This window comes from Euphorbia lathyris, chromosome 5 (assembly GCF_963576675.1).
Source record: "Euphorbia lathyris chromosome 5, ddEupLath1.1, whole genome shotgun sequence".
Taxonomy (NCBI): Eukaryota; Viridiplantae; Streptophyta; class Magnoliopsida; order Malpighiales; family Euphorbiaceae; genus Euphorbia; species Euphorbia lathyris.
In genome coordinates, this window is record NC_088914.1 from 18,389,953 (window position 1) to 18,408,101 (window position 18,149).

The 18,149-nt window shown below is 33.4% G+C and overlaps 2 protein-coding genes across 3 annotated transcripts; one reads left to right on the forward strand and one right to left on the reverse strand.

Moving 5' to 3' along the window:
• Positions 1-1,619: 1,619 nt before the first annotated feature.
• On the forward strand, positions 1,620-7,736 carry LOC136229540 (cysteine-rich receptor-like protein kinase 2). The gene is made up of 8 exons (XM_066018396.1): positions 1,620-1,871; positions 4,831-5,630; positions 5,749-5,862; positions 6,027-6,166; positions 6,266-6,476; positions 6,650-6,884; positions 7,018-7,168; positions 7,264-7,736. Exons 2-8 carry the CDS (start codon positions 4,859-4,861, stop codon positions 7,600-7,602), a joined length of 1,962 nt encoding a protein of 653 aa, XP_065874468.1. The 5' UTR covers positions 1,620-1,871; positions 4,831-4,858; the 3' UTR covers positions 7,603-7,736.
• On the reverse strand, positions 7,730-10,446 carry LOC136229541 (2-phytyl-1,4-beta-naphthoquinone methyltransferase, chloroplastic). 2 transcript variants are annotated; one of them, XM_066018398.1, is made up of 8 exons: positions 10,255-10,446; positions 10,118-10,182; positions 9,954-10,026; positions 9,353-9,441; positions 8,995-9,128; positions 8,851-8,912; positions 8,499-8,598; positions 7,730-8,155 (listed from the first exon to the last, which is right to left on the reverse strand). In XM_066018398.1, exons 1-8 carry the CDS (start codon positions 10,381-10,383, stop codon positions 8,055-8,057), a joined length of 753 nt encoding a protein of 250 aa, XP_065874470.1. In that variant the 5' UTR covers positions 10,384-10,446; the 3' UTR covers positions 7,730-8,054. The 2 variants fall into 2 exon arrangements, with proteins under 2 accessions (XP_065874470.1, XP_065874469.1); XM_066018397.1 differs by having other exon boundaries at positions 9,954-10,044.
• Positions 10,447-18,149: the final 7,703 nt, after the last annotated feature.

Consider the following 18,149-nt stretch of genomic DNA (forward strand, 5'->3'; position numbering starts at 1 on the left):
AAGATGTTTCTCTTATCAAAATTTGACTAAACATTTCAAATTTTTGCTTCAATCTTTGTACTATGGTTTTTTATTAAATAGGCGTAGATGCGAGCCTTGGAGGGTTCAAAGTCGTTTATATGTTCAATAGGGTTTTGTTAGAGTCTTTTCAACCAGAGATTGTGATCGAAATCCTTGTAGCATGAATATGGTTAACCTTTAATATAATCTAAGGGAACTTTAACAATCACACTAAAGTTGAAGCAAAGATAAAGAAATGATGAAATTTCTATTATTTTTTTACTACCTATGTAGATAAAAAGTTGAAATAACGATTACAACCGAAAATCTTTATTTGAGGAGCATGGGGCAGTTGAGAAGGATTCATTGGTAGAATTTTCTGAGTGCGCTAGCGTTCTAGGTCTTAGGGACTGGTGTGCCATCTAACTCTTTTAACTTGTATATGTGCAAATTTACACATTCTGTTATTTAGTACATGCCTTTCCACCGGGTCCCAATTTTCCCTTGCATTTTTTTGGATTGAGATAACCCGATGTTGCGCATCACGAGGTCGCCAAAAAAGAATTGTCGCGGTCTGACTTTCTTGTCATGGACGGACTTGATGCTTTGCTTGTACGCCTCCATGCGTATGAAAGCTCTTTCTCTCCTTCAAGGAGGTCCAACTAATGCATCATGTTGGTCTCTCTTTTTTTCAAAGTAGAAAGTTTAGCGAGGACTGGCTACTCCTACCTCAATTGGGACAAAGTTCGGTCAGTTTTGGTCCCGTATGTGGGTGAGAAAGATGTTTCACTCGTAGTTGTTCTATGTAGTTGACGTTAGGCCCAAAAGACAATGAGTAGTTGTTTAAGCTCTGATGCCTAAGCCAGTTTGAGATAAGATTTGAGGAGGAATACAATAGTAAATCAAAGATAAGTTGTAAGTTTAATGAAAGAATGAAGTAATGCACCTTGAGTTGTTCTTACTCTATTTATATTATGATCAAGTTGTAGAAGACGGTTATGAGTTTAGGACTGGGATGTGCTACGTGTCATCTGTTGATAGGTGAATATGCGCTCATATATTGAGACTTGATATCCCTTAAGTCCACTAGGTCTGTGATTCACGGTATCAAACGTGAATATTATAACAGATGGATCCTTGACTGGATCTTTTGAGACTTTTCAAGTCAATGTCTCCAATAAAGAGTCGTATTAATCAGTTTTGTTATATCACATTTTCTTTTTGCCTGATGGTTAGGATTTTGTAAATGTCACGTGTCGAATTTATATTCGTCTGATATCAGTAGGTATAATTCTTTCATGACAAATTAATACTTGGTGAGTTTTCGAACACTCCCATTAGCGTGAGTTTTTCGTAGTAATCCATGATCATGATCATGTAATTTAATGTTGCAAATATGTCATACTTGCCTTAAAAAAAAAAGTAAATTTTCTCTCATTTTTTTATTTTAAAAATATAAATAATTTATTAAACCGGGATATTTTTATTATATTAATCCGGGATATTTAAATACATATTTGACTGGATACGTATTGGATATAGCCATATTGATATAGGGGCAGAGAGGTAAATATGAAAGAAGTAGTTTTGCCGCAACAACTTAAAAAAGAAGAAAGAAAGCTTTGTTTCCGAAGCTGAGCGCGTTTTTTCCATTTGTTTTTGAGTTCGTCGTTTTTCAATAATGGAAATGGAACACCACTTTCCTATTTTTAAACTTTGAATTCTGATTTTATAAAATAAAATAAACTTATTTCTTCCATTTTCAACTCTTTTGACTTTTATCCTCCTCCTTCACCTCTTCTTCCATTCATCACAGCTCAACTCAACAAACCTCAACAATTTTCAGCTCACTTCCGTAATTGCTCTAAGAGGTACGAATTCATCTCTCATCTTCCCTTTTTTTCTTCTGCAACTTTCAATTTCTAGTTATTGATTCTTAATTTTATGATATATATACTCTGTTCGATTCCAATATCCATCAACTACTGCATCTACTCTGCTTTTTTGCGTCTCTTTGTTGTTTATGATCATATTAGTATTTACAGTATCGGAATATGTGATTTTCTTATAGCTTTATTGGACGGAAAATATTGGAGAACTTGAGAAATGAATTAAATAGAATTTAGATTTGTGTAGAATGGTAAAGGTAGCCGTAGAATTAGTTGTCCGGTATAGAATTAGATAGATGACGCCTGGAACCACTGGTGAGGGTGACGGCGGCGGGGAGGGGGGGGCCCGATTTTGAATTTGGATGCGGATAATTGAAAGAATTTGGTTGCGATTGACTATTTTGTGGTGTTGATAATGTTATTGTTATGCATATCGACATCGTTTCTAGAAATATTGTTTGTGTCCCCACAATCCATTCTGTTTGAATGCTGGATCTTCTAGTTTACTCTTTTTCAAATGTCAATTTTTATGGCCGCCCCATTTATTTCCTCCGATTAGTCCCTGTTTGGCTTGCATTGCTTATGGGGATGGTAACGGATAGGGTATCCGCGGGTCAAACTCTTATCCATTTATTTTTTAATTATTCGTATCCGTCTCATTACCCTAACGGGTATATTTTTGCATTCCATACCATTTTCATTTAATTCGCGGGTACTCAAAGGTACTCTTACCCGTTAAAAATCAATAAATAAAATAAAAAATATTACAAATTTAACAAAGTATAAATTTAATAAATCATTTATCTAAAAATTGAACAAATTGAACCTTAATCAATAAGAATAAGTAGCTTAGTGGTATCACTCAATGGTTGAAAAACAAAAGGTTGGGGTTAAAATCTCAAATATTACATCTAAAAAACAATAATTTTTTAATATATAAAAGAATTATGACGGGTAACATGTACCGGGTATCCTGAGGGATATTCTCATACCCGTCCCATTACCCTAACGGGTAATTATTTTGATCACATACCCTTTTATACAGGGTACGGGTAGTCCCATTAGGGTCGGGTAGTGCCGGATACCCGTGGGTACACTACCCGTTGCCATCCCTAATTGCTTAGCAAAAGTGTTATTCAATAATTGAGCATTATTTCTTACTTTCTTTTTTTTTAATTTGGCTTAATACAATAATCCTTTCCATTTGTTTAAAATGTTCCGATAGTCCTTTTAACGTGGTTAAAAAATAATCTATTAATCACCCAAATGAAAAAAAAAGTAAACTGCGTGCACACGCATCTTAAAAATATTATTACGTAATTAATTGAATAGATTAGAACATATTAAAAGGAAAATTCTTATACCAGTCTTGATTGTTTTACTTTTTTAAGACGCGTATATAACACGTCTTTTATATGTAATTTACATTTTACAACCGATTGATTAATTGATTATATTTTATACGAATCGAGAGGTTGAGAGAACTATAGGAATTTTTAAAAATTTAAAAGCTAAATCAAACTCTGTACAGCTACACAATAATGTATTAAACCTTTTAATTACAATTCAATTAGGCAAGGCATATCTGTATAGAAAATTTAGGAAGCTTCCGATAGGCCGGTTACATTGACACGGGTCTAGTGCCACAAATTGCGTACCTACTTTTTGACTTCGGCTTGTGGAAAATCTTACCACACTTCTTGCTAAAAATTGCATTTCATGTTTTGCTGAAAGGCTGAATGACAGCTCAGTCTGATACCTTTTCCTTGTTATTTATTGGGTTTAGTTATTTTCGATTAATTCATGGTCTTCCTCCTGAATTTCCTGGATAAAAACTACCCAAAGAATGATCAGTCTCAGTAATGAGCTGGATTTTTTTTTTGTGTCACAAAATGTCAGTTGGATAAATTCAAGGCTTAATTACATAAATATCATAATTCACTACAAAATTACTACTAAATCAGATTAGTAAACTTAATTCTGAATATATCTTTATTTTCCGTATATAACTATTTTGATTCCAGTTTTTTAATAAATTAGTTTAAAATGGCAAGTTTTAAAAAATGCAAATGATCCTTTAAAAAATGCAAATGATATGATAACAAACAAGTGTAATTTTAGACTGATAAAAAAATATTTCTTCTGTCCCAAAAGAGATACATCACTTTGAGCCTTTAATTAATCTAAAAGAAATATAGTTTAAATAGTTGAAAGATAACTTTTTATACATAATATTGCTAATTTTCCCTTATTGAAATTACTATATGATTAGGTCAAATATTAAATTATTATAAGTTTTAATAACATGTGTTGGGTATTAGTAGAGTATTAACAATTCCATAATTTGATGTACTTCATTCATAATAAATAAGTGGTATAATAGAAAAATTAGAAAATAACTAATTTTATAGAATAATTTTTTTTCTAAAATTTGGGGTGGTTTAAAATGGTAAAGTAATCTTTCAATTTGGGATGAAGGGATTATAAGTTTTGGATCCAAGTTGAAGGTAACTCTTTATCCCATTTAGGTTCCTTTTATTTTATAAGAAATAATTTCTCTTGTAAAAATATTTTCATGAAAATGTTAAGAGAAAATTAAATAAAAATTTATAAAATGGGGACATGACTATCTAAAAAATAATTATGGCATGTGAAGATAAATTAACATTGTTTGTAATTTCACATTCCTGCCAAAAACAAATTCTGCTTAATAAAAAGGGAAAGTTAAATTTTCTTTTTTCCGAAAGATTTTCCTCACTTGGAAAATATCTTTCTTTAGCTTATTTTCCTTTAAAGACACAAATACTAGAAAGCAAAAAAAATGTTTTCGTGTTTATTTCCATTCTCATATTTTCTTCAAGTCAAACACTTTAGCATTCATTGACTCCACGGTCTATGTTCTTCTTGCTTCTGTGACTCAAAGCTATTATGTTAATGACAGGCAGTCTGATAACTAAAATTACCCGAGCATGCAAGTTAACCAGGATATGAAGAAAGCGATCATTTTTCTCTACTATCAATGCATTTTCTTGTGTCTTATTGGATTTGGAGGAGTATCAGGGGATGCTAGAGCCCGAACAGTGAAGATTAGATGTGCACGCCAACTCGAGAACAATGGGAGCATCTTTGTGCCAAATTTCGTCGCCACAATGGAAAACATCAGCGAGCAAATGCGTACATCTGGTTTTGGAGTAGCAACTACAGGTTCTGGGCTTGACACTAGCTATGGCCTGGCTCAATGTTATGGAGATCTCTCTTTACTAGACTGTGTATTGTGCTACGCCGAGGCACGTACAGTTCTTCCTCAATGCTACCCTAACAATGGTGGTCGCATTTTTCTAGATGGTTGCTTCATGAGATCTGAGAACTATAGCTTCTTTGAGGATTACAAAGGGCCAGAAGATGAGTTTGTGTGTGGAAATACAACAAGGAAGACTTCGACATTTGGGGAATCTGCAAGGCAGGCTCTGTCGATGGCAGTTTCAACCGCACCAAATGATCAAAGATATCACGGAAGGGCTCAAGTTGCTATTCCAGGGACGAATGAATCAGCTTATGTGTTGGCAGATTGCTGGAGGACACTGAATTCTAGCTCATGCAGAGCGTGCTTAGAGAATGCTTCTGCATCTATATCACGATGTTTGCCTTGGTCGGAAGGGAGGGCACTCCATACTGGGTGTTTTGTAAGATACTCAGACAGAGACTTTCTCAATCCAGTGCCAAGAAATGGAGGTTCAGGAGGTAAAGAACTCGTATAGTGATTTTGACTGCAGGTGTTCAATTAACTAAGCATGTTTATGGGGGTTTAAACTTAGTATGTTAGATAAAAGTGCCTGATTTTTCGAGCAATGAATTGCAGGGAACGTTACAGTGATCGTAGTTTCAGTTGTCAGCTCTCTAGTGGTTTTAGGTGTTGCAGTAGCGACGGGAATTTATATCCGGAAGCAAAGATACATACAAAAAAAAAGAAGAGGTAATAAATCCCCTGATGTGTGCTTAATCAGTGTGAAATTTGCAGCATAATAGACAATGCAGGATAGGTTGTGCAAGAATAAAGGCATTAGTAATACATATAACTGAAATTAGTCATCGATTTAATTTTCCTTGTGTATGAATGCTGAAGTGTTAATTTTCCAGGCTCAAATGATGCACAAAAGTTGGTTAAAACCCTTCATGACAGCAGCTTGAACTTTAAATACTCTACCCTAGAGAAAGCTACAGGATCTTTTGACAATGTCAACAAGCTCGGACAAGGAGGATTTGGGTCGGTTTATAAGGTAGTTTTTCTCCTGTGCAACTTTTGCTACAACTTCTAGTATGTAACAGGGAAGCATGGAAACTAATAGCCAGTTTTGATCTCATTCTTTTTGACACAGGGAGTTCTGCCTGATGGCAGAGAGATTGCCGTGAAGAGGCTATTTTTTAACAACAGACATAGAGCTGCAGATTTTTACAATGAAGTTAACATGATAAGTAGTGTTGAACACAAAAATTTGGTCAGGTTGTTGGGATGCAGTTGTTCTGGACCTGAAAGCCTCCTTGTCTATGAATTCCTTGCAAACAAGAGTCTTGATCGATTTATCTTCGGTAAGTACTAGAATTTTCACATGAGGTTGCTAAAATTATATCAACCAACGGTAGAAATTAAAGCTACTTAACTGCTCACCAGCAGATTTACTATTCAAAGACTATAATCCACTTGCTTATTTCCAATTTAACCTGAAATTGACAATATTTTGAATCATGCATAAATGCAACAGATCAAAACAAAGGTAAAGTACTGACCTGGGAGAAGAGATATGACATCGTTGTTGGCACAGCCGAAGGTTTAGTCTACCTTCATGAGAACTCCAAGACCAGGATCATTCACCGAGATATAAAGGCCAGCAACATTTTATTGGATTCCAGATTTCGTGCTAAAATTGCTGATTTTGGCTTGGCTAGGTCTTTCCAAGATGATAAGAGCCACATCAGCACAGCCATTGCAGGAACACTGTGAGTACATGTTCCCACCCCTCTCTTTTTAGTACATTTTTGGAGTGTTTGCCTTCAAAATTTTCGTACAATGAGCATAATGTTAACTGCATAACTCCAAGAAGGAATGACTTTCGGTTTTAAAAATCTGCAGAGGATACATGGCTCCTGAGTACCTGGCTCATGGCCAGTTAACTGAAAAGGCGGATGTCTATAGCTTTGGTGTGCTTTTGTTGGAGATTGTCACAGGAAAGCAGAATAACAGGAGCAAAAGTGCAGAATATTCGGAAAGCCTAGTCACAATTGTTAGTTCGATAAGTCTCACCTTTCCTAATATTTTTCACTAAATCATCTTCATTACTCAAATTACTCACTTGTTATTGTCCTCTCCAAAAAACAGACATGGAAGAGGTTTCAAGCAGGGACTCTGGAGGAGCTGTACGACCCAAATCTAATGCTACAAAATCACCATAACAGCAACGTGAAGAATGACGTTTTCAGAGTAGTACATGTAGGACTCTTGTGTATACAAGAGGCGCCATCACTTCGACCGACAATGGCAAAGGCACTACAGATGCTAACAACAGAAGAACACCTCCCTGCACCCACTCATCCGCCTTTTACAGATGAAAACACCATGGAGCTTAATGATACAAGTGAGGACCCTTGGTATCCGCTTAATGCTGGCCTTTCTCTATCGGTAGCTACTGTCGAAGACAGTTCCTTCTATCCAAGATAACCAGAAAAGGAATAACATCAAAATGAACCAGAAAATATCACCAGCATTGCCTCGATGAGGCATATTCAGCTGGTATTTGCAGGAACATGATGGTGGAGTACGTTAAAGGAGCTGCCAACGAAAAGCATACGCATCCAATGATTTTTAGATACAAAGTGGAGAATAGTAACACCAATTTTTGAATGTTTATTACACAACGAGATAAAATTACATCATTCTGTAAAGTTGTGAAGCTGTATTTGCTTCTCTCAGTTTTTGAAGCCGGGATACCACTCTGCAGTTGCAGGTGTCCCTACTTTTCTGTCAATGATAAAATTAGAAAATTCGCACACTGATAACTTTGTCATCTACTTTCTCCTTTTACTAGTAAGAGAAGCATGGATAATTAAGGTGGGATATTAAACGGGCGGGTGCAGAATTAAAAATTCTGCAAGTAAGAATATCAATCTTATCTAACGTGTAGCTACGAGATTCCCCATTATGCCTCCACCAATCTCATAATATCTGGCAGTAGTAAATCCAGCTTCCATAGCAAGTTCCTCCAACTCTTTTCCTGTACCAAGATTAAACCATCGATACCCGAGTCAATAAAAGAGAAGGTAAGACACATCACAAACTTGATAGAATGTTTTAAAAGACATCAGGTTGACGAATTTTTTATGCATACAATCAGCAAGAACTAATGTTTCTGGTGAAGAGCGAGAACTTTGTAAAAGGGAAATCTTGTGCAAGGATGCATACGGATAATCCAACAATTTGGATTAATATTTTGACAGGAAAAACAATAACATAAGCATTTTTAATAGGATTGAAGTTTCATTGGTACTATTTTCAAATCAACACCATTCAACTGAGAAAGTAAAAGGCAATGCACAAGTTATAGTGGGAAAAAGAACCTGTTAAAAATTCTCTTATTGAGCTTTTCAAGTATTCATACTCCTTTGTGAGGCCATAGCCAGAAGCCACGGGAACAACAACATTATCAATCATCCATTCCTTGCAACAGAAAACAAACAAAAGATTCGATTTTGCATATTTTTCAAACATCTAATAAATATCAGTGGAAGTATCCACACCCCGATGTTCGAAGCAAAATTCCAGTAATCAACACCTTGATGTCTATCATGCAAGAATTTCTACTAAGAAGAACCAAATTGAATTTCGTAGTACAATAACATGATTGGAAGCACAAAAACTTCATCCTCAAAATTGGGAAAAAGAAAAGCCTCTAATTTGTAACTGAAATACCTGAAATGATACAATAAATGGTTGAGTGCTCTTATTAAAGTCAAGAACAGATGCTTTGGCACCTACAAACAAAAGCTTGAATGAGAAATTCCGGTTAAGCTATTATTTCATTCGGTACTTCATGTCAGAGGGAAAAAAGAGAACCTGGTCTGAGAACTCGAAACATCTCCTGCATGGCCTTATGCTTATCTACAACATTTCGTAGCCCATATCCCATGGTAATAGCATCAAAGTAACAATCAGAGAACGGCAAATTAGTCGCATCACCCTCAACCCACCTGTGATCAATACAAGAAAATAAATCTGTAAAGCATGATATCATATCATTCACATTACTGAAACCTAAACCTCTCGGTTCTACCTACACCATAAGGAACTTGACATACATTTCTTAACATAGTTTTGTTCTTTCTTTTATGTCAACCCTCATATAGCATCCTTCTAAATCACTGAACATAAAAGCATATTTTCATTCACCAAATTGATATATACCAATGCTCACTCGATGTTCTTGTAAAAGTCCCTCGAAAGCATCTGTTGGCGAGATGATGCAACCAACAACTGCTCCCTTGCAAAATCAAGACCAGTCACCTGCATATTATCAATGGGTTTAAGAAAAAGGACTACATTACATTACATAAACATATATGATATATCACAATCAACTAGATTATAATGCATATTACTTCAATTCCTAGAACTTTCAGTAGTATTATCATTACTGTTAGATATAATACACGGCCTACTTAATGATGGATGAAGTCCATTAGATATGTGAGGCTACCCGCGCCTTTTAGGTACCGTTTAGGACGGAGTTTAACCAAACTTTGTTAACATGTTACCAAAAGAACTGCATATTCTAATATTAAGCTAGGCACAAATGTTCATTTCTGCAAATTTCACGCTACCTCTGGCATTAGATGTGTGTTAAATATCCCAAATTGACTAGTTAGTCAGAAATTGGATTAAGGTAGACTCAAATTTCTTACGAGATACTGAATAAGAAAAGAATTCAAAGGGATAAAGTCCAAATTTCTCATCAAATACACTTTCTGTTGATGAAATTATTAAGATAACAGTACAAGGAGAAAGGAAGATGAAACCTTGCCATTGGAGCCAACTTTCTGAGACAGAAGAAATGCCAAATCCCCACTTCCACAACACAAATCCAATACACTGTCTCCCAATTTTGCCCTGTTCCAAACATTCAATTATGGTTCTTCAAATTTCTACATATCTCAAGAAAACAAAGGGAAAGATTGTTTACCCAGTCCAGGATACAGCCATTCGTTTCCATATCCGATGCTGACCCAAGCTTAGCAAATCATTCAACTGAATTTTCCAACAATGAACAAGGTCAAAAGTAATTCGAAATTAAATTAATTAAAGGAAAATTGAGCTCACATTGTCATAAACAGGAGCAATACGGCCAAACAAAGCCTGACGTTCGTTACTGCATCGAAAAGTTGTGCGAGAAATTAAATGGCGAGGCGGATTGTAAGAAGAGGATAAATTCAGGTAAAGAGAAGACATTGGAGTTAGAGCTTCCTCTTCCTTTTCCTTTTTCTTTTCCTTTTCCTATGTTCTAAAATTGTGATAAATGGATAACACAAAACCATTAATATGGATGGGCCGTCTTAGCTCTTATACCACTACACCTGTTTAGGGCCCATTTACTCATTAATACAATTATTATTTTTATGGATAACATGAAAATGTATCCTATTGTTTTGAGTAAATGTAAATTCACCTTTGTGTAAGAAATAGTAAAACTTTACTTTTTTTTTCATTTTTAAATTTTATCTAACAAAAAAAAATGGAAGAAACTTGTTTCGTCATTTAACTGTCATATCGAACATTCTACATAAATTTATCGATAAATTGAATCAATTTTGTACATCTTAACAAGTTGTTTATAATTGCGTTAATAACATAGTAAAAAATTTAGCCAATTTTTTTTAGGGAAACGTACAAAAATAAATCTTGTGGTTACACTTGTTTTCGATCACCCCTGTAGTTTAAAATTTTATAAAATAGTACCTTGAGGTTCATTCCGTTAGTAAACACCTACCAAATTGACTAACGGTGTTAAAAATCAAAGGGAAAACAATTAATTTGGTCTTTATATTTATTTATGATAATGTTAATAAAATATTAAGTACTTATTTAATTTAAGTGCATTTGATAACGATTGTTTTTCCACCACTTAAATTAGTTAATTAAGTTAAAAACAATCCCTTTGATAAGTCAAAATATTTTACTTGATATTTTAAGTTAACATTATCAACTAATATTTTTTATAAAAGTTACATCTTTCGATATTTCCAGCACTTATAATATTATTTAGAACTTAAAATTCAGTACTTAACTTTCAGTTTTATCAAACAACACCTAACTTATCATCATCTTCTCCATTGAGTTTCCATGTGCTAGAGGCAGAAACTTCGTCTCTGATATTGCCGTGATTGCTGGAAAATGGTCCGGGAATGAAATTGGAATTAGAGATGCCAGGAGGAAGAGAAATTGAAGGAGACTTGGAACAGAGATTAGATAGTAGACATATATGGGAAGATTAAGGGAGCAAACGAGAAAGCATTCTGGCAAAAAAATGAGAAGCAGATTCAGATGGCATTTGGTCAGCCGAGCCTGTAAAAGAGACGTATATGGGAAGATGGTATAATTGATTTTTTTTTATTCTGGGATTCGTTTATGATAATTAGAAAATAAGGGGGTTAATTTATAAAATAAATAAATATAATGACCAAGTTAACTCTTTTTCCTTTGACTTTTAACACTGTTAGTCAATTTGGTATGTGTTTGCTAACAGAATGAATCTCAATGTATCATTTTATAAATTTTTAAACCACAGGAATGTAATCGAAAACAGATATAACCACAAGTTTTATTTTTATACTTTTTCCTTTTTTTATTATTAACTTATAATGGGCAAATTTAATTATTGACAAATTGTTTATGTTTGAAGTATTGTTTCTTCTCTATGTCCGGTGAAAACGCGTTACACACGGTAAAAGTTCGCTTACGTAATCTGTTATATCTTAGGAGATGATCGTCAATAGCGACAAAATCTATTTTAAGAAATCTGTTTGTATAAACCTCAAATTTGTCGAAGTCTATTCTTTTTTTTTTATTTATCTTTAAGTGTTTCGTATATTTTTCTATACTTTCACTTAATTTCTGTTACTTCATCTTTAATATTTATATATTCTGTTTATTTAGATTAATCACATACAATATGTACACTGATATTAGATAAAGGTTTAAGAACAAAGAGCTCAAATACTTATTGTGGAATATTGTCAGTGACGAATATAGAATTACTCGATTGGGGGACCGATTTTACACGTGCCTTCGCAAAAAAAAAAAAATTGCTAAATCGAATTTGCTCATTTTTTTGTATATATGCGTGTTATAATTTGAATGAGCAAGAACCAATTTTTAAGTATTAGTGTATAATTTCTCAAAATTAAGCTAGATTTCGTTTAAGAGTCCTAACATATAAAAAATTAAAAAAAATTGATTTGAAAGGGCCTATCAAGCCAAAAAATAATAATAATTTGGATTTAAGGAGGGCCTAACATGTCAAAAAAATTAGAAATTTGGATTTAGGGAGGACTAACATACCAAAAAAAAAATTTAGATTTAGAGAGGTCTAACAGATCCAAAAAAAAATAGAAATTTGGATTTAGAAAGTATCTAATAGACCCAAAATATTGAAATTTTGAATTTTGAATAAGACTAAACAAAGAATTAGAGCATATTCGAAAGATAAACAAAGAATTGTCACACGCTTATGGTTTCTCCTTCTCTCAACTTGCGTTGCTACGATTTGATTGATTAAGCATTTAATATCACTTTAAATAAATTTAAACGACATTTTTAAAGTTTAAAGAGCAAAAAATATATTAAACCATAACTCTTATTTCAATTAAAGTTTGTTATTTATCTTTTTCACTCAAACCAACCTAAGTAATACTTCACCATTTATTAGCTCTCAAAATTTCTAATATATATCTTTAACCTTTTTTGAATTCTAATTCTCAAGTGATATTAGAGCACTAACAAAAAGTCCACATTGAATATTGGAGTATAATTAATTAACATATCATAAATAAATTAGGTCAAAAGCTAATGAGTGAGAATGTTGTTCTTTTCCTAATGAAGAAGATAAGATATATAGCATTAGAAACCCTTACATCTTCAATTTACTACTTTATCCTAAAACGGCTATATTTGGATCTTTTCTTCCCTTTGACCATCCTTTTTTCCAAACTTTTCCATTTTGTTTATTTTTAAGCACATTCTAATCGATTCCAGGCTAGTTATATTCTATTTTGGTGGTTTTCTTCTCAGTTAAAATTTATTATATAAAGTCAGAAATTTCGTGTACGAATCTTAATGTGTACATAAAATTTAAATTAAAAAAGTATCCATCTAAAAAAAGTACATGACGAGCCTCGAATTAGCCTTTTCGGGTAATTATGTTCCAGTATAAAGGCCTCTCTTACTAAGTAGGAGCTTCAGGATTGAGTTTCAACAATATTAGATAGGATTAATTTTAAATAAATGTCTTGTGGTTTTACATTTTTGCAGATCGATATCTGTATTTTTTTTACAAACCGATCTCTATGGTTTGCAAAAATTTTATTTTTATTGATTTAACCAAATTTGACCAATAACGACCTCAAAATGAAAGTTTTCAAGAATTAAATGATATTTTAAGCAATTTTCATTCTTCAATTTTAGGTTTGAGGTTATTTAGGTGTTGTTTTTTTTTTATGAGAGAGAAAGTTAATATTTAAAAAAATGATGATTTTGAAAAATTAAAAATGTGATTCCATAGTAAATATGATACTAAAAAAATTTAATTCTTAAAATTTTTCATTTTGAGTTTGTGATTGGCCAAATTTGACAAAGTCAAAGTCTATAAAAATGAAAATTTTACTAACCACAAGATTTGGTTTATAACAAAAACTCGTAGATACAAATCTGTAAAAACGTGAAACCACGAAGAATTTATTTGAAATTAAGACCTTACGACATCTTTACCGTAATATTTGTGGTACTTTATATTTAGAGTACCACTTTACCTTGTGGCAAAGAGCACAAGACAAAAAAAAAATATATATATTTATATTATTTTTAAAACTTAAGGTTTTTTTAAATTAAGATTTTATATTTTTTAAGAACTTAAAATTTTATATTAGTTTTTTATTTAATTATTTTATTTGTTGTTAAAAATTATAACAATGCTGTTTTTTTTAAGAAAAAACAATTATAACGATACTTGGGCGGTATTTAATAACTCACTAAATAACTTAAATTAAAATGATAAATACTTATTTAATATAAGTGTATTTGATAAGCGTTATTTTTCCACTATTTAAATTGATCAATTAAGTCAAAAATCCTTTATTTTGATAAGTCAAAATATTTAACTTAACATTTTAAAAGTTAAACATGGTCAACTAATATTTTTATAACAGTTACATCATTTAATATTTTCAGTATTTATAATATTCAATATTTAAAATTCAGTACCTATTTTTTTAGCACTTAATTTTCAGTTTTATCAAACAATATCTTATATAATTATAATTATTATATGTCGTATAAATTGCAAAAAAAATATTATATGAAAAAATTAATATAATAATAATAATATTGTTCGTTAAAAAAATATTCTTTTTGGTGTTATAAATAGAGTAGATGGTTGAAGAAATTTTATTGTAATAACTATATATTTAAAGATAAAGATAGAGCTTTCTCACCACTTGCTACTTTCTTTCGAAATGGCGAAATTTTTTTTGTTTTGATAAAGCTGTCGACATCCCACAAGATAAGGTGCGCTTTCTTCATCTTCAGTTTGCTGATTATGCTACAGTCGGGACTACCTTTGATGCTGCTTCCTCCGCGCCAGCGAACAAAATTCTCCTGACTTGGGAGCACCTCCTCCGAACTGGTGTAAATTGAACTTTGACGGCTCTTTCTGTAAAGAAAATGGAATAACAGGGGTTGCTGGTGTTATCTGAAATGAGCAGGGGATCAGGATGTGTGGTTATGTTCACTGTATAGCAGTTGCATACTCTTTCATAGCCAAGGTCCGGAGGATTTTATCTGGAATTATTGTCTCTCGTCAGCTTGATATTCCAAAGCTAATTGTAGAAAACGACTACAAAGAAGTCATCTCCCTAATTCTAGTGCCCTCTCCCATCCACCATCCGGTCAGAAATCTGATTACTGCCATTGCCATCTGAGACCTTAGTTCAAATGGCATCCAATGCAAGTTTATTCATGTCTTCCGCGAGCAAAACCGTTGTGCTGATCTTATGGCAAAGTCTGGCTCCTCTATACCCCCTTGGCCTCACCGTCCTAATGGATCCCTCCAGTGATATTGCCCAAATCCTGAGAGATGATATTGATGGAGTCTCCCTCCCTCACTGAATTTTTGTTTAGTTTGTTTCTTATTTCCAAAAAATACATATATTAAAAGATAAGGTAGAGAAAATGAAATTGGAGCAGGTAAAATGAAATAGATGGTTGGAGATGGTCTTACACCCTTACAGGAGCGAACAACATAAAGTTATAGGGGGCTAAAATTTTAAAGGGGGCTGCTGGCTAGGTTGGAGGGTAAGTCGTAGATTTTGATGGTGGCCAAAATCCTTCACCCACCATATTAAAAAGTATTTTTGAGCTGAGTAAGAGGGCGAAGGCCCCCAATCATAATATCGATCGCCCCTACACCTATACTGTATATATAACCCTAAATTCGTGCAAAAGAATGAATTTTTTTAGGGCTTCTTGCATGAATATCATAATTAACTATAAAAATACAACTAAATCAGATTATCAAACTTTAAAAATATATCAAATAAAATATACTTTTACAACCTAATTTAAAAAATTTAAACTTCATTTCATAAATCTTAAACACTGAACAACATATACTAGACCCTTAATTTATAAACTCTAATTCTTAAAATATATTAAAAATAATGATTTTATTAGTTTGGCATAATTTAAAATTATAATCCTACGTAATTGTAGATAATTTTTAAAAGTGAATTTGTATGTATTTTTTTTAATTGTTTAAATTTAATTAATTAATAAACCCAATGCCTTTAAAACATAGTTTAGCTTATTCGGATTTAGATGTAATATATCGTTTTCATCTCTGAATTTGTCTAAAAAATTTAATTAGTCCCTTGAACTTTTAGAATATTCTGATAATCTTCTCAACTTGCTTAAAGTGTTATGATAGCCCTCTAAACTCTCTTAAAATATAGTCAATTAATCATTTGGTTGCAAAAAAAAATAAGCTACATTCGACATGTGTCTTGCATGTGCCTTGGAATGTTCTTATCTGTTCAACTGTAAAACATGTCATTTCTAATATTAAAACCTCGTACGACAATATCAGTCGTTTGACTTTTTCAAGGTCCGTGCAACAGACCTTCCGTATGCAGCTTACTTCTTTACAACCGAGTGATTACTTGAGTATATTTTAAGCAAGTTGAGAGGGTTATTGGAATATTTTAAGCAAGTTAAAAAGACTGTCGAGACACTTTAAAAATTTACGGGTCAATCAAATTTCATAGACAAAGAGTAAAATCATGTATTAAGCCTCTAGTTTTATTATCCAATTTAGCTAGTGTATTTAAATTTTCTTGAATTCAGCATCCTAAATTTTATATTTGGATATTTGACATCTAACTCCTATTGTAATTAATCATTGCCAAGATAAAAGAAAGCGAAGAGAAAAGGTCCAAAAAGTATAATCTCCTGAGAAAAGGTCCCAAAAGTATAATATCCTCCTTAATATTCCTTTTGGGTGCTTTTAGATTCTCATAAATCCAATTATGTGTTGCCTTGACACCAATCAATCTATGGTCATAAATTATATAAAATTGCAAAAGGCATCATATATACATGAAATTATTATCTTCTCAATGTTTTGCTTTAATTAGGCAAAATTATCAACAAACCCACAACTCAATTTAAGAGTTCATGACCCATCATCATTATTTTCTCTAGATTTAAGTAAATGACATTGCTCATAGTTAATGTAGTCAAACCACATATTTAAGCTTTGATGAAAGGCGAATTTGGACAAAAATAACTTTTGTCTTTTTTTTTTTCCGAAATAAAGCTTCATTAATGGGCCAAAAGATGGCAAAAGTTTAATACAGAACAAGGAATAAAACTTGGGATATCATCAAAAAAACACGGACTAGCATGTTGGGAAGCCGCTCTTGCCAAGGCATGAGCAAAGCTATTTGCTTGTCTTCTGATAAATTGGATAGTAAATCCTTTGTTAGCGAACATGAGTGTCTGGCATTGGGCAACAATATCACCAAATTCAGATTGATCCGTTTTGTCCGACAGGAGCACCTTTGTCAATATTTGTGAATCGGTTTCAAATAGAACTTTTCCATAACCCAATTCAGAAGCCCATCTAATTGATTGCAGCAGAGACCACGCTTCCGCTTCCCTCAGCTCCATCAATCCTTCGACGATCGCAACTCTAGCTTTCAGAAATGTTCCGTTAGCATCTCGGAACACCGATCCGCTGCCAGTTTTTCCAAGGATAGTGAAAATACTAGCATCTGTGCAGCAAGATAACACCTCATGCGGTGGTTTGTGCCACATCTTCGCGCAGCAGTAGCTCCCCCTGGATTTTGCCTCTCCTTCGCCAGTTTCCAGTCCCGCAGGCACCTATTACTGACTGCGATTATTCCTGCTGCTGAAGTGGTTGTCTGTTTCCACAACTTTTCATTCCTCATGCGCCACCAGCTCCAAAGGAGCATCATCAAGTTCTCCACCTATGAAGTACCGCCAACCCTGCAGAAATGGAAAAAGAATGAAGCGAAATTCTCCGCGTCATTACTGATTCGTTCAATAATGCTTTCAAGGCCTGCTTCTCTCCACACTTCTTGTACTTTGGGACATAGGATGAACAGGTGCCACACATCTTCCATATCCAAGGAACATAATACACATTCAGCTTCCACAGGTATTCCTCTTGTTCTAAGTTTCCATCGCATAGGAACACAGTCTCTTGCCAAACGCCAGATAAAGTATCGAATTTTGTAGGGAACTTCCGCTTTCCATATAGATTGCCAAAGACCCTTAATATGAAGATTTTGGCTATTCGTGATTCCTTCTGTTGCTAGTCTATAGGCACTCTTTACAGTATAATATCCATCCTTTGATTCATGCCAAATAAACTGGTCCCTTTTCCCCCAAGTCGTGGTGTTGACCGAATAATGGCTGTAATGTCC

Bases quoted from the DNA above. Each gene is read 5' to 3' on its own strand.
- LOC136229540 (XM_066018396.1), top strand. From the start codon at position 4,859: ATGCAAGTTAACCAGGATATGAAGAAAGCGATCATTTTTCTCTACTAT. The intron at 5,631-5,748 runs GTAAAGAACTCG...AATGAATTGCAG, and splicing joins AAGAAATGGAGGTTCAGGAG to GGAACGTTACAGTGATCGTA. The intron at 6,477-6,649 runs GTAAGTACTAGA...TAAATGCAACAG, and splicing joins TCTTGATCGATTTATCTTCG to ATCAAAACAAAGGTAAAGTA.
- LOC136229541 (XM_066018397.1), bottom strand. From the start codon at position 10,383: ATGTCTTCTCTTTACCTGAATTTATCCTCTTCTTACAATCCGCCTCGC. The intron at 10,183-10,254 runs GTGAGCTCAATT...TGGAAAATTCAG, and splicing joins TTGCTCCTGTTTATGACAAT to TTGAATGATTTGCTAAGCTT. The intron at 8,913-8,994 runs GTTCTCTTTTTT...TTTTGTTTGTAG, and splicing joins GTTTCGAGTTCTCAGACCAG to GTGCCAAAGCATCTGTTCTT.